Source organism: Podarcis melisellensis, assembly GCF_964234715.1.
Source record: "Podarcis melisellensis genome assembly, chromosome: 13".
NCBI lineage: Eukaryota > Metazoa > Chordata > Lepidosauria > Squamata > Lacertidae > Podarcis > Podarcis melisellensis.
Genome location: NC_138545.1, coordinates 28,870,692 through 28,886,061, shown reverse-complemented (window position 1 = coordinate 28,886,061; position 15,370 = coordinate 28,870,692). Strand labels below are relative to the sequence as shown.

General features: G+C 45.8%; 1 protein-coding gene across 1 annotated transcript; it reads right to left on the bottom strand.

Moving 5' to 3' along the window:
* Positions 1 to 4,771: 4,771 nt before the first annotated feature.
* PNMT (phenylethanolamine N-methyltransferase) lies at positions 4,772 to 12,199 on the bottom strand. Its single transcript, XM_081886532.1, has 3 exons — positions 11,607 to 12,199; positions 6,609 to 6,819; positions 4,772 to 5,653 (listed from the first exon to the last, which is right to left on the bottom strand). The coding sequence occupies exons 1-3, from the start codon at positions 11,764 to 11,766 to the stop codon at positions 5,224 to 5,226; spliced, it is 801 nt and encodes a 266-aa protein (XP_081742658.1). The 5' UTR covers positions 11,767 to 12,199; the 3' UTR covers positions 4,772 to 5,223.
* Between the last annotated feature and the right edge of the window lie 3,171 nt (positions 12,200 to 15,370).

Genomic DNA, 15,370 nt, shown 5'->3' with positions numbered 1-15,370 from the left:
CACATCTGCTCTGTTTTTAAAATAGACACAGACTGCAGTGGGGTATGAGAGAGAGAGGGAGGGGGAGAGAGAGAGAGAGAGAATACTTGTCCACCAAAGTTGCATCTAGTCTACTAACCTTGGGATGCTTACAAGTACAGTGGTACCTTGGAAGTCGAACGGAATCCATTCCGGAAGTCTATTCAACTTCCAAAACCAAAGCACAGCTTCTGATTGGCTGCAGGAAGCTCTTGCAGCCAATCAAAAGCTGTAGAAGCCCCGTCAGATGTTCGGGTTCCAAAGAACATTCGCAAACCGGAACAGTCACTTCTGGGTTTGCGGTGTTTGGGAGCCAAAACATCCAAGTACCAAGGCATTTGACAACCAAGGTACAACTGTAAGGCCTAATTGTGTCCCCAGCATCTCTGAAATGCATCATGGTTCCATCTTAGATCACAGTGGCTAACAGCCATTCCTGGAGGCCATTTCGCCCCCTACGAATTCTGGGGCAGAGATCTCAGCCTTGAGATCTCCTCTGTTCATTTGGTGTGGGCCTATCTCCTTTTTTGTCTTTTGGAAAGACTTGATGTTGCAGAAGATTCCCTTTTAAGGTGGGGCTGCAGATAAGCTGCCTCAATATTTCTGGCAAAGCCAACTGGTTTTGCGAACCTTCCCAGAGATTTTGGGGTTGCGGGGGGCAGGTTCCCAATGACACACCTCTGCAGCCCTGAAATGACATCAAACTTGGCGCCACTCCAGGCATCGGGTTGCAGCACTTTCAGCAAGGTGTGCATGAACGCTTAAGCATTTCCTGCCAGAAAAAGAGAGACAGAGACAGTGCAGCAGGAGGGAGCCAAGACTGCCAAGGGTTCTTCAGAAAATGACTCAAGACGAGAGAACCAAAGAAATAATGGAAAAGACCGGGTGGCTTGCTGATGTCAGGTGTTCTATGACTCTAATCAGCCACCAGGTGGCAATGGAGGCCAGTGGTGGCTTGCTGGTGCCTTGGAAGGTACATTGAATAGAATCTCAGAGTGGTCAGAAACTTTAGAGTGGTCCCCAAGGGTCATCTAGTCCAACCCTCTGCAATGCAGGAATCTCAACTAGATCATACATGACAGGCGGCCATCCAACCTCTGCTTAAAAACCGGCAAAGTAAGGGGAGTTCAGGGACGCAGGTGGCGCTGTGGTCTAAAGCAGTGAACCTAGGGCTTGCCGATCAGAAGGTCGGTGGTTTGAATCCCCACAACGGGGTGAGCTCCCGTTGTTCAGTCCCAGCTCCTGCCCACCTAGCAGTTTGAAAGCACGTCAAAGTGCAAGTAGATAAATAGGTACCACTCTGGCGGGAAGGTAAACGGTGTTTCTGTGCGCTGCTCTGGTTCGCCAGAAGCGGCTTAGTCATGCTGGCCACATGACCCGGAAGCTGTCTGCAGACATACACCGGCTCCCTCGGTCTATAGAGCAAGATGAGCGCCGCAACCCCAGAGTCGTCCATGACGGGACCTAACAAGGTACCTTTACCTGTACCTTTAAGGGGAGTTCACCACCTTTCGTGGGAATGTTCAGTGTCAAACACCTCTTACTGTCATGTTTTTAATATTCTGTTGGGAGCTGCCCAAAGTGGCTGGGGAAACCTAGCCAGATGGTCAGGGTATTAATAAGTTGTTGTTGTTGTTATTATTATTATTATTATTATTATTATTATTATTATTATTGCCACCACTTGAGAGCACTGTTCTGCAAGGGAGGCTGGCTGAGCTAGAAGAATCAACCAAGCCAAGGTTGGAAGCCAGATCTTCTGCAAGTCACTAAAAGCAGGAGGGGGGGCAGCCTGCCTTCTGCCCTCTTCACCACCCAGGTGCCAGTTGTTTCGGGCTCTGGTGCCTGCTGACCAGCTGTATTTGTGCCATGCTGAATTTTTATATAGTATCTACCTTCTGGCTCGATGTGTGTGCTGGATTAATAATAATCCTCCTGCTGCCATGAAAAGGGCACTTCTTCCCCTTTGAAAGCCCAGGCCGCTTTCAAAGAACTGTACATTCTGCCCGTCCTTTTGGCCGGGAGCTCAGAAACGGGTGGGTGAAGGTGACCTGCTGGAGCTCGTCATCAAAGGCCACCTCTGCGCTTCTGCTGAAGGCCAGAGAGCATTCAAGGGCTGCTTTGCACCCTCCCTTTAGGAAAAGTGCCCTGCTAGTGGATCCTCGGTGAAGGGCCTGTAGCTCAGTGGCAGGACAGAGCACATGCTGTTGCCAGGGGAGGGCTTGAGGAAATAGAAAGAGCCAAATTGTCATTTCCCAAAAAAGCATTTTTTTTGGGGGGGGGTGATAATAGGGGCAGAAGTCCCCCGCAAAAGTGGGTTAAATTGGTTATGTATGCTACCACCGCAGCCAGAATTCTGTACGCGCAGAAATGGAAAGAATAAGAAGTTCCAACAATAGAGGAGCGGACTTTAAAACTATTGGACTATATGGAGATGGTGAAACTGGCGCCAAAAAACAAGAGTCCCAAAAGACAAAATGTTTGCGGAAGAGCGGAGACCATTATTATATTATTACCTGAGAAAACATTATAGGTCAGTGAAATTGCAGGCAGGACTGGAAAATATAAGCCAAGGAGTGGGAATGATAAAAGAATGTAACGTGGGACATACGCTATAGAAATAATTGATTATATTTAAGGCAGTAGATACAGTAAAAGGATTTCAACAGAAACATCATGGGGGTAAGGGTGGGAAGTCAAAATCCTAAGGGAACATTGTGTGGAAACTGAATTGAATTTGTTAAATTGTGTGGAAAATGAATAAAAATTTATTAGGGAATAAAAGAAATAACAAGAGCCCTCGTGGAGCAGGCCAAAGGCCCGTCCAGCCTAGCATCCTATTCTCACAGGGGCCAACCAGGTACTGAGGGAAACCAGCAAGCGGGACATGAACAGAAGACCCCTCCCCAGTTTCCAGCCACTGGTCTACAGAATCATTACTGCCTAGGGTTAGCAGTCCATGATGGCTGGTGATTTGCAGGGGTGCCAAATTGAATAAAATATTGGGGGTGCCCAGGTAAGCCCCACCCACATTATTGATCACATGATGCAGCACATGCACACCATTTGAATGTCAATGTCCATCAACTTTGGGAAGGGGGGCTGACCCCCTCAAATATGTTATTGAGCGGGAGCCAAAGGGACCTCGGCCCCTAAGAATTGGAAGCCCCTATGGTGACTCCTTTTGCCAGTCTGGACATATTATCCTGGGCTAAATGGACTTGATATTGAGATGCATAAGTCTGGACTTCATAGGAGGCCCCCTCCTATGTTTCTACCTCTGTGCCCGAAAGCTCGCCCATGTTCTTGGCGAGCAGAGATACATTTTGCAAACGGAATATTTTTGTTGTTGTTAAGGATGCGTTTTATTAATTGTGTTTGTTTAAACAATTTATATGCCGCTTAGCTACAGCCATCTCAAGGATACAATGCAATGAGTAAAAACAAGTTAAGACTATGAAGTCAAAATTCAATTACCGGTACCATGCCTGCTGGAATTTTAAAAAATGTCTGGCCTTCATTGGAAGCGGGTGCCTTTGCCTGATGCACAGAACCTTTTTGGTTTCCTGGCCCTGTCACTTTCCCCTGGAACATTCATGGAGCATTTGCACTCATCTGCACATGTGTGACGGCTGCCTCAAATGTTCATATTATCGCTTATTCCGCATTCTGTTTTCTAATTGGATTGGTGGGGGGATGCATCATGTAGCAGTGTTTGTGAAGAAAACCACTGGCTTGATCTTGAATGTGGCTAGTGTTGTGTGAAAGCTAAAAACCTAGCAGTGGGATCGCACTGGTATGTGGTATTGTGAACATCCCCTTAACCTGGACTGTGCCACAGAGGGAAGGGTTTTTGAAACAACAACATCCCAATCTGATATCCGCCCACCAGCAGCTGCTATTTAAATAAGAAATCGAAACACGTCTGGTGAAGCACTTTATTTTGTCCTCGGATGCCTCCGTTGTTTTTTTAAATCTCTGGACTGCCACGCCTATTTCAGACTCTAGCGACATGTTCTCCTCAGCAAGAGGAGATTTCCCTCTTAGATTTCTGCCTTTGTGTCGCAAACAGGTACGGTAATAAACCAGTGTCTGAGTTGTACTGGGCGAGCGGAGGGCTCATATTACAAAATGCTGCTTCATTACGAAACGTTGCACACGGAAAACCAGCATGTTAGGATTTCCTGACTACAACCCTTGTCCCTGACAAATATGTGCAGGGATTTATTTACTTTTGTGCTTCTACCCAATACTTAAGGTTCCCTCAAGCCTTCTGGTACCTCCCTCTTGTGAGTGGTGCTTTTTACCTACACAAGCAACAAGACCTCCTGCCTGAACATGGGCAGGAAAGGGAATAATAATGGCAGCAAAGCTTACCTGAAATATAGGTTTTGCCTGCACCATACTACTGATTTTCTCCTGCAATGAGCAGGGAATACAGGGGACTGAAGGCTCTGTTCTGGGTTGCAATTTCTGAAGCCCAAGAGGCCTGGCCAGTGCCTCACACAGGAAGACGAGAGCCTACCACAGGCCATGCCTCAGAATCTTCTGCAACGTGCTAGGATACCTTGGCAGAAGAGTCAATATGGAAAGTAAAAAGGTCAACATTTGGGAAACCTCCATCCTGCTTCATGTCCTAAGGAACATGTACCAAGGAAAGGTACTTCCAGATTTATTTCATAACAAAATTTATATACCACTTAATCATAGTATAACCTCTAAGTGGTTTACAAGATACAAACTTTGCATATTGCAAACAGGTCATTCAGATGTCACGAAAGAGCTGTCAGGAACAGGATTTTTGTTTAGATTTCAGCACTAGATTTTCCACAGAAATAGTAAATCTGGATTAAAGGTAGGGGGCGGGGAACAACAGGCTGGCATTTTGATCTGTGTGAACGATGCAAGAGAACATTTTAAGCATCTGGCTTCCTCCCAAAGAATTCTGCAAACTGTAGTTTGTTAAGGGTGCTGGGAACTCTAGGTCTGTGAGGGATAAACTACAGTTTGGGGGGAAAGCCATAGGCTTTAAACGTGTTAAATGTATGGTGTGGACATGAACACACACTTATTTGCACCCACAGAACGGAGGATCAGCTATCAGCACAGGAGCAGCAATACAGAAAAGAACAGGAGCAGCATGCAATAAGCTGGGTTTTCGGGCGCAAGGGCCTTGTGTGTGTGTTTCTGCTAGGCGAGCTGGGATCAGGCTGTTTTCTGCGCATGGATGAAGAAGATCCCTTGCACATCATCCACGCCAATCTTCAGGTTCGGCGGCATGACGTAGGAACGGAAGTTGCGGGTGCGATAGCCGCTCTTGGCAAAGGATTCCTTGACATCTGCCTCGCTGACGGGCACGACTGACAGCTTGGCTTCTCCAGCCAAATAGAAGGACTCGTCCAAAGCCCCGATCATGAGGAAGTGGCCACCAGGCTTGAGAAGCGTTGTGACATTCCTCAGGGCCTGGTCGAAACTCGGCCGGTCAGGGCTCACGGCTTCCAGGCAGAAGGCAGAGACCAAAGCATCGGCTGGTTGGCTGAGAGAGGAACCTAGAGGTTTGGCCTGGTGGACATCGATGGGAAGGATCCTTCTGAGTTTCTTCTTCAGCTTTTGCTCCTTTTCCTTCCACGGTTCCCTAAATAAATAATCATTTGTTATTTATATGCCGCCCATCTGACTAGCTTGGCCCAGCCACTCCTGGAGGCTTTCAAAACAAACTATAAAACCACAGTAAAACATCACACATTAAAAACTCCAGATGTCTTCTAAAAGTCAGATAGTTGTTTCTGAATCTAAAAAGGAGCAAAGTCAGAAGGAAGAAAATACGAGAAATCTAAAGAAGGAAAGAGAAAGAGAAAAGGAATAGAAGGGGGGGGGGACTAAAGAAAGATAAAATAAAAGGACTTCCAGCTCTCTGCGGCTACATATGATATTTATTCTTTAAGATCCAACCATTCTATCCTCTATAAACCAGCATTTTTTCGATCTTCAAATCCAGATATTACAAGCTCATTTTCTCTTTCGCGCAAAAAGTCCATAAGAAATTTCCAATCCTCAACAAATGTTGGTAATGATTTTTCTCTAATTAAACATGTTAGCCATCTCAGCCAAGTCCAATAATTTTATCAGCCATTCTTCTATAGTGGGTAAGGCTATGCTTTTCTTTGTGCATATAGCAGTCTTTGTGCATATAGCAGTCTTGCCGCAGTAATCATATATTGTAGTGTTTTACCTCAGTATATTATAAAACGATGCTTTGTAATGGGTAAACTTAGATGGCCATAGGTTTCCCATCCCTCTGCTAAGCTCCTTGTCACCTGCATTGCACAGCCAGTACCTCTTTATCTACTTGCACTTTGAAGTGCTTTCGAACTGCTAGGTTGGCAGGAGCTGGGACAGAGCAACAGGAGCTCACCCCGTTGCACGGATTCGAACCATCGAGCTACTGATTGGCAAGCCCAAGAGGCTCAGTGGTTTAGACCACAGCGCCAGCAGCCAGTAAGGCGTGGTAGATCACAGGTAACCATGATTGCATCCCCAGGCTTATTCCTTGGGAAGCCGTGCCCCTCTCTCCTGCATTTATTTCTTACCCATTGCCTTCAATCTTACAAGTATACTGGATGTAAGGGGACCAGTCAAAGCAGCTGGAGTCTTCACCGAGCACCCAGTTCTTTATCTCGGCCCGATTCACTTCCAGGTAGTCTGTGGCCACTATCTCCTCAAAGTAGTCGCAGGCACTGAGGAGCTGATAAATGGTGGGGCCTGTGCCAATATCAATAAGGGTGCGGCCGCAGATTTCCCCTGCAAGGAGTGAGAATAAAGAACTAAGGTGCGATCATCTCCGGCGATAAACAATTACTGTATTTCTTGCTCTATAAGATGCACCAGACCACAAGAAGCACCTAGTTTTTGGAGGAGGAAAACAATAAAAAAAATATTCTGAATCCCAGAAGCCAGAACAGCAAGAGGGATCACTGCGCAGTGAAAGCAGCAATCCCTCTTGCTGTTCTGGCTTCTGGGATAGCTGCGCAGCCTGCATTCACTCCATAAGACGCACACACATTTCCCCTTACTTTTTAGGAGAGAAAAAGTGAGTCTTATAGAGCAAAAAGTACGGTACATATAATACTGGAAACCTCTTAGAAAATAAATAAATCTGTATTCATAATGAGGGTGGAGGGGGAGTGCAAGTCTTTCCCAAATACAATCATAAAAGAGGATTCAATACCCTGGCCCCTAATTTTCTGCCCAGAAAAGACCTTCCCATAAGTGGAAGGGTGGAAGTCAAATGGCTAAAGTCATATCTTGAGGAGAAACCTAGAATCCAGGCTTCTTGGTTCCCTTTTCTGTTTGTGTGGGGAAATGTAATGGAGAAGCCTGCTGCAAAAGCTCCCCTTCTCCCCCTCCTCGCACCCCAACAGATTTGATCCCATGGAGGCGCAGCTCACTGGAAGATTTCCCACTGAAATTATATAGAGAAGGAAGCAGGATCCAGCACTTGAGGTACAGTAGTTCAGGAGCTACAGGAAAAACAGCACCTGTCAAAATTGCTGCTTCTAATAAAATATCACAGGCACAAGAGGCTTGTATTCTATTGCATTTGGTCACCTTATCGCTGACGGTTAAAATGCCCAAGGGAAAGTCAGATAGAAGCTCCCAGCCAATCAAGGCCTGGAGGAATGAGGGGCAGGCAACTTGAAAGATGGTCCTGTTTTCTGGATCTTTCCAAAACAGCCGAGTTGTAAGAATCTGCACACACATTACATTTTAAGTCTTCCACAGAGCCGGAAGAGCAGGTTCCATATTGTGATGTCTCGCAAGCCTCCTACCAAACTAGCATCCCTTTGACTCCACATCACAACACGCTGTCTGGCAAGAGATGCCTAGGCATCTGGGTCCTCCTTCACATCTTGTAGAAGTGACTCAGTCTCCTCTTCCTCCGGGATCCCCCTGCCCATAAGGATCCTCCCCTCTCGTTGGTCAATTGCCCTCCTCCCACTCATGATCTCACTGATTAAGCTAGAAAAAACGTCTTTCTTTCTTTCTTCTTTCTTTCTTTCTTTCTTTCTTTCTTTCTTTCTTTCTTTCTTTCTTTCTTGTTTATACATTTCACTAATTTTACATTCATTTTGATAGTTCAAAACTTGACTTCCTTCCACCTATTTCTGCAGTTCCCTAAATTAGTTTTTAATATCTTCTGAATATCCAAATTAACTTAATTTGCTCATTTATTCATCTTCTTTAAATATATACTCTTATAAAACTGCAGATTATTACAATAACCCTGCCAATGTTTTGATCTGTTTATAATTTATCTGTAAATATTCAATAAACCATTTCCATTCATACATATATATATATATATATATATATATATATATATATATATGCAGGTTTTGGTGTCCTCGGGTGTCTTCCCGTGTAAAAGTTGGGGTGTCTAGGCGACGTTTCGACGAGGTCTCACTCGTCATCTTCAGGCTGGTGCTTTCGGCTTCTTGTTACTGGAACAGAGCAGGATCTCAGTGTTTGAGTTCCTATAAATACTGTTGAGGGGGTGTGGTGTATAGCCTCCAATGTTCTGGGCAGAGAGGAAGTTCCCAGGCTAGTGTGCCTTTTCTTCTTTTGTTCCTTAATTACTTGAGGGGTATCTTGAGTGATTTCTTGAGTGATATCCTGAGTACCACTTAGGTGGGTCATTAGGTGTGGATTAGGATTAGTCCAAATTGCTCTTTAACATGGAACATCACCACAAGAGAATAATCATGGAAGCCATCGAGATAGAGAAACACCCTCACAACATGAACAAGCGTGACGACACATCCCGCTTGCCAGACATCTGGAAATTAGCCCTCCCCACAAAAACTGACACCAGATCCAGAGGCACACAGAACGCTATCACCAATCAACCACACCAGACCCAAACCCAGACCCTCTCCACAGATAAATTACAGACACCATCCAGTAGCCAAACCATGGTGGCACCTCCGGATGCTGCACCCCCCTGCAATCCCTACACAGATCTGGCTGACACAGGCCACAAAACCACAGCTCGCCCCTATACACGAAGCCAAGCCAGAGCACAACTAAGTGCAGTACAGCCATCTTCTCAGAAAAACTCTTCACAAAGTTCAAGAGGTCAAGACACAAAGACTTTAGCAACTAATCCACACCTAATGACCCACCTAAGTGGTACTCAGGATATCACTCAAGAAATCACTCAAGATACCCCTCAAGTAATTAAGGAACAAAAGAAGAAAAGGCACACTAGCCTGGGAACTTCCTCTCTGCCCAGAACATTGGAGGCTATACACCACACCCCCTCAACAGTATTTATAGGAACTCAAACACTGAGATCCTGCTCTGTTCCAGTAACAAGAAGCCGAAAGCACCAGCCTGAAGATGACGAGTGAGACCTCGTCGAAACGTCGCCTAGACACCCCAACTTTTACACGGGAAGACACCCGAGGACACCAAAACCTGCATTCCTGTACCCGTGAAAATCTACGAAAGCATATATATATATATATATATATATAAAATGTTGTATTGATTTTGTATTCTTCTGGTAAGTTTCCCCATTTCTGCATATTCCACAAGTTTTTGCATCCATTCTTCCTTTACTGGGACTTCTGCTTTTTTTCCATTTTAGGGCAAGTAACATACTTGTCACTGTAGTAGCATAGATGAATACGTTTCTATACATTTTAGGTAGTTCTGTCCCTATCATTCCTAAAAGAAAAGCTTCTGGATTTTGTGTTTATTTTTACAAAGGTTATTTTAAACATCCTTTTCATTATATTATGTATCATTTCCCAGTAAGCTTTAACCTTGCTACATATGAAAAAAAGAACCTTCTAAGCTGGATAAAATGTGGCAGTGTCCTCTCCTACTTTGGCTGTGTACATTCATTTAAGAATACCCCCACCCACCCACCTACCCACACCTTTCTGCCAAAAGGCTCCTGGGAACTCTACTCACAGAAGTACACTTTTTGTGCCACCCCCCAAACTAAGTAATTGACACAGCAAATTGGAGCCACTAGTTAATGCCCCCCCCCATCCAACCTTGTCCAATTAGCACTTAACTTTGGCATCAGTTGTGGGTTTTATTTGGAGTGGGGACCTGAAATTTCAGGGCCACCTGTTAATGGAGCTCTTGCAAAGTCCGGTGGCAGGAACCTACCACAGTAGATCACAGCAGGAATCTATCACAGTCTATCAAAGCAGCCCGCTTTGTGAGATGGCTCAGCCGCTCTTCAAACTTTGCAAGAGAACTCAGTTAATTTGCAAGTCGCCACCCTTCCTAAACTTAAGCGCCAAGCAGCACAGAGCAAAGATCTTATAGGCAGACCCCACCCCAGCAGCTCAGTTTACCTCCTGTTTCTTGACTCCTGTTTGGTTTATTTGCCAGCAGATGAATAGGTAAAGAGGTTATGATTTACAAACTGTACGGAGTAGCAGCTTGCAACTAATATATCAGTCTGCAAGATTGCCAGAGTATCTGGATTGTATTCAACGAAAATCTATTCGGAGAAGACCTGTTCAAATTCATGAACCTGGATTAGTCGTGTCCCTTAACTCTGACTAAGACTAGCATTGGCTACAATCCTCAGTATTTGGTGCAGAGTTTCAGGGCTCTAGAAACAGGCACAGCTCAGAAATCCAATTAAGAAATTTATTTAAGAGAAGTACTTTTTTTTTAAAGGGAGAAATTGTAATCACTATCAATATGAAAATAAAACACCAGACCAGAAAGCTGGCCTGTCTAGTCCTATGCTAAGCAAGATAATGGAGCAAAGACTTACACCTGCGATCACTTCTGTGGTTGATAGCCTCTGGCGATGGTTAAAAAAAACGAGTGACTTGGGCTGCATGCGCACCTTCTAAAGAGCATTTAAAGAATCCTAAGGATGCTGGAACTCAAAATGGCACTAAACTAGCACTAAACTTTGGCATTGGTTTCAGGGGAAAGCAAAATTTTGGGGCCACACATTAATGGAGCTTCTTACAAGGCTTAAATCTCACCTAATCTAAGTCAGTTGCCTGGGTTCAGCTAACTATTTAATGTTAATTAATTAATTAATGTTAGAAAGATGCTGAGGTCCTGGAAGGTCATAGTTCAGATTTTGCAAAGCATTTTACTCCCCACCCTCCAAGTTTACAAAGGAGCTCTTCTTCTTTTTTGCAATGCACTTTTGTTTCAAATTTAGACAGCTCCGCATTTGGAAAGCTTACTTCTGATGGATGGTGACGTTGTCAAGAAAAAGGTAAAAATGACCCAGAGGCATGGCCAGCTCAAGGCATATTGGCACCTGAGGCCGAACCACTAAATGGTGCCTGCCTCCCAGCCAGGGAAGAAGGGGGGCAATGAAGATCTACACTGGAAACAAGGGAAGAATAAAGGCTTGCGTTGGGATCTGCTCCCCCTATGAATCCTGCCGCTTGAGGCGGGCGTCTCACCTTGCCCCATGGGTGGGCCGGCCCTGTCAAGAGGGAAGGCAGAAGATTTTCAAACGAGACAAAGGGAGATCACCTTTGAAACCCAGGCAACCCCCGCTTGCAAAGGAAAACACTTACAGGTCTACCTACCTGTGGCAAAGGCATCTGCCAGGCAGCGAAGTTTCCAGGGCACTGCAAACTCTTCGCTCGTGAAGTTGGCACGGGGTGGCATGTAGTTGTTTTGCAGGTAGGCCCGAGGGTTGAACTTCTGGTAGCTTTCGGCCACAGCCGCGATACCATTGGTGCTCATGGCTGGGGAAATGCTTGGCTGTGTCCGGCTCACGCAACCGGCTCTGGGTGAGTGGCTTTATAGCCCAGGCTGACCGAATGCAATTAGTCCCGAGTACTTTGGGCTGATACCATCAGGATCAGCCTGCGGGGCCTGTCTAAATTGGGGCCATTTCTCTCGCACACTCTTCCGCTCGCCGTGGAGTAATTGAGAAGACCTTTCCAGGAGCTTGATGGAGGTCCTGGCAATGCTGGGGGCGAGGGAACGGATTGCTTTATCTCGCACTGGATAGTCGTTTAATAACTCTATTGAAAGGACACTTTATTGAAGCTGTTCATCCAGTATAACCAAATTACTGTCAGGAACTAGGATGGGCTGGGAGGGGGAGTCTATGTCATTTGTCAGGGAAGAGCCCCGCTGGCAGAAGGTTAGACAGCTCCCCCTTCCATGCAAGAGGCAGGGGGGCCCTGCGAATCACCCCACTCCTCCTACAACAGAGGAGACTGTCTAGTGGTTTTTACTATTAAACCCTCTTCTCAGAGAACTCTGAGATTTGTACCTCCGTGAAGGGAATAGAGTTCTCCTAGCAACTCTCAGCCCCCTTAACAAACTCCAGCTCCCAGAAGTTTGGGGGAGAAGCCATGGCTGTTTACAGTGGCACATGGTGCTTTGAATGTATGGTGTGAATGTGGTTCTTTTTGCTTTTCACATTGTTACCCCATCTTTTCCCCCAAGGAGCCTGGGATGGCATATTTACACAGACCCTATTTTCCAAGGACAGTCCTGGATTGATAGAAGCCTTTTCTGATTTGATCCCGGAATGCCTTGCTTTTCCTTAGGACGTCCCTATTTTCATCAGAGAAATGTTGGAGGGTATGGAGTTATCTGACTCCTGAGCCATCTGATGGCAATCTTGTATAGAGGAGGGCTTAAAAAAAAAAATGTTTAATGTTTTATTATGTTTTTGTATATGTTGGAAGCTGCCCAGAGTGGCTGGGGCAACGCAGTCAGATGTTGTTGTTGTTTAGTCATTTAGTCGTGTCCGACTCTTCGTGAGCCCATGGACCAGAGCACGCCAGGCACTCCTGTCTTCCACTGCCTCCCACAGTTTGGTCAAACTCATGCTGGTAGCTTCGAGAACACTGTCCAACCATCTCATCCTCTGTCATCCCCTTCTCCTTGTGCCCTCCATCTTTCCCAACATCAGGGTCTTTTCCAGGGAGTCTTCTCTTCTCATGAGGTGGCCAAAGTATTGGAGCCTCAGCTTCACAATCTGTCCTTCCAGTGAGCACTCAGGGCTGATTTCCTTAAGAATGGAGAGGTTTGATCTTCTTGCAGTCCATGGGACTCTCAAGAGTCTCCTCCAGCACCATAATTCAAAAGCAGTCAGATGGGTGGGGTTCAAATAATAAAATTATTGTTATTGTTGTTATGAAATAGGGTGCCCCTGTTTTCATGAGAGAAATGTTGGAGGGTATGCATGCCTATGCTTCTAACCGTTTGTTCTCACAATGACCCTGTGTGGCAGGCTAGGTTGTGAGAGGATGAGTTGGCCTCAAGTGACCTTCGTACCAGGATTTGAGCCCAGTCCTCTTGCCTGGTCAAGGCCTGACACACCACTCACTGGTTTTCCTTCTCTCTTTGCCACCCTCTGCCTTCCTTCCAACCAATACCTCCCGCAATCTCTTGCACACACAGAGAGACATGTGCATCAAGAGTCCTGCTCTCTCTGCCCACAACACTCCTTATTGAGTGACTTTTTTGCCCAGTCGGCTTGTCACGTTGCCCCCTGTCCCCACCTCACCCTGTAGGAGGAGACAGCTCAATCCACTCAGGACATTTTCTCCCCGTTATGCCAGAGTTTTGACATTCTGTCTCTGGGGCTGATCGAAAGTGCCTTTGAACCTGGCACTGTGTCTGTGCGAGAGAGAGAAGAAGGGAAGGAGGGAGGGCTGTTGGTCCTCCTGAAACCAGAGTGGGGTAGTGAGGGGAGGGGGAATGAGTGGGTGGAAAGATCTTTCTTTCCCAATGACTTCATCCCCCAGACGCGTCGTTACTCAGCTGTGCTGGCTCAGTGCAAACCTCTCCAGCCAGTGAATCTCGTAGCCCTTCAATCCATCCATCCATCACCAAATGACTTTCTGAATCGCATCTCCTTGCTCGTAACTTCTCTTCGTCAGAGGCAGGACACCTAAGTTCGTTTCATTCTCCAGAAAGTTCCAGAAATTCTGCTGAGATTTCATGTCAGCATAGTGACATCGTAGGGACCTATGAGATCATATACAGGGTCATGTACATTACAGAAATTAGTATCCCTGCAGCACATGAGATCATAACGGTAAGCATTCTCATTATCAACATGGATGAGGCCACATGTCACTGCAGTCTTCTTTCTCAAAAAACCTTCCCATCTGAGATGAAGAGTGATCAAGAGAAAGCGGGGAGATTAAACATTTGCATTTTCCCTAGTAATCAACTAGATTTCACATGAAATGCTCCACCTCCTTCAAAATCACTACTTACCCTTGAAGTGATTCCCATTTTACAGATGATACAAGGGAAGTAAAATCCACTGCTGATCAAAGATTAGAATCCAGATCTCAGACCTTTCAAGTGTCCCCATTTTCCAGAGACAGTCCTGGATTTACAGAATCCACCCCAGTTTCTGATTTGATCCTGGAATGTCCCACTTTTCCTTAGGGCGTCCATATTGTTAGAGGGTAATGCCACACATGGTCCTCTTGCCACTGAGGAATTGTGAACTTCCCACTGCATTAGACATTGATGACTTGGTTCTTTGGACAGGTGACGAATATGGGCACCCATAAGTTGTCAAAAACTAAATATCGACATCTATTCCACAGTGTCATGCTGCATAAACCACTGCATATACTGCTGTGTGCTGATTGTCAAATACTGCCATGGCTTCAATATTTGGAGGAGCCAGAGACGGCCACCAGCTTTAAAAGAGGATTAGACAAATTCATGGAGGAGAGGGCTATCGAAAGCTGTCGCTATGACCTGCCTCCACAGTTAGAGGCAGTCATGCTTCTAAATAGCAGTCATAAGAACATAAGGAGAGCTTGCAGGATCAGGCCAATGGCCCATCTAGTCCAGCATCCTGTTCTCACAGTGACAGACCCGTTGTTGGAAACCGCAAAGGGAGAGTGCCTCATATGTTTGTGGTGCTTAGCCTCAGCAATTGAAAGAGATATTTCTCTAGGCAATGGCCTGGTATCCCTCTTGAGATTCGAAAGATCCCATGTATCTTGGCTTCCAGTGGGCCCAGATTGGAAGCACCAAATTAAATGGCAACAAACATTATTTCTACAGCGTCTCTCCAGCTCCCAGCTCAGAATAGTGCATGTTTTGATCTTCCGTGCTAAATTAATGAAACGACCCGTCAACAGCCACAAGTTGCTGCCAGGAAATGACAGGGTTAAAAGTGTATTAAAAATATTGTCACGTCACAGATTTGGTTTCCAGTAGCAAACGCACCAGGGGAAGGGAGGGGAGGTGTCCGGTATCAGAATGCTCCACCGGTGACTTTGCAAGACCGATATAGCTCTGAATGCCAACCCCTCTGGAATCGGCATTCAGGAAACCTATATAAATCACCCGCAGC

What these genes read in the sequence shown, in the direction of transcription:
- PNMT (XM_081886532.1), bottom strand. Translation starts at nt 11,766, where the DNA reads ATGAGCACCAATGGTATCGCGGCTGTGGCCGAAAGCTACCAGAAGTTC. An exon ending in GGCAGATGCCTTTGCCACAG is followed by an intron (nt 6,820 to 11,606) that starts GTAGGTAGACCT and finishes CACTCCTTGCAG; the next exon opens with GGGAAATCTGCGGCCGCACC. An exon ending in TGTAAGATTGAAGGCAATGG is followed by an intron (nt 5,654 to 6,608) that starts GTAAGAAATAAA and finishes TTATTTATTTAG; the next exon opens with GGAACCGTGGAAGGAAAAGG.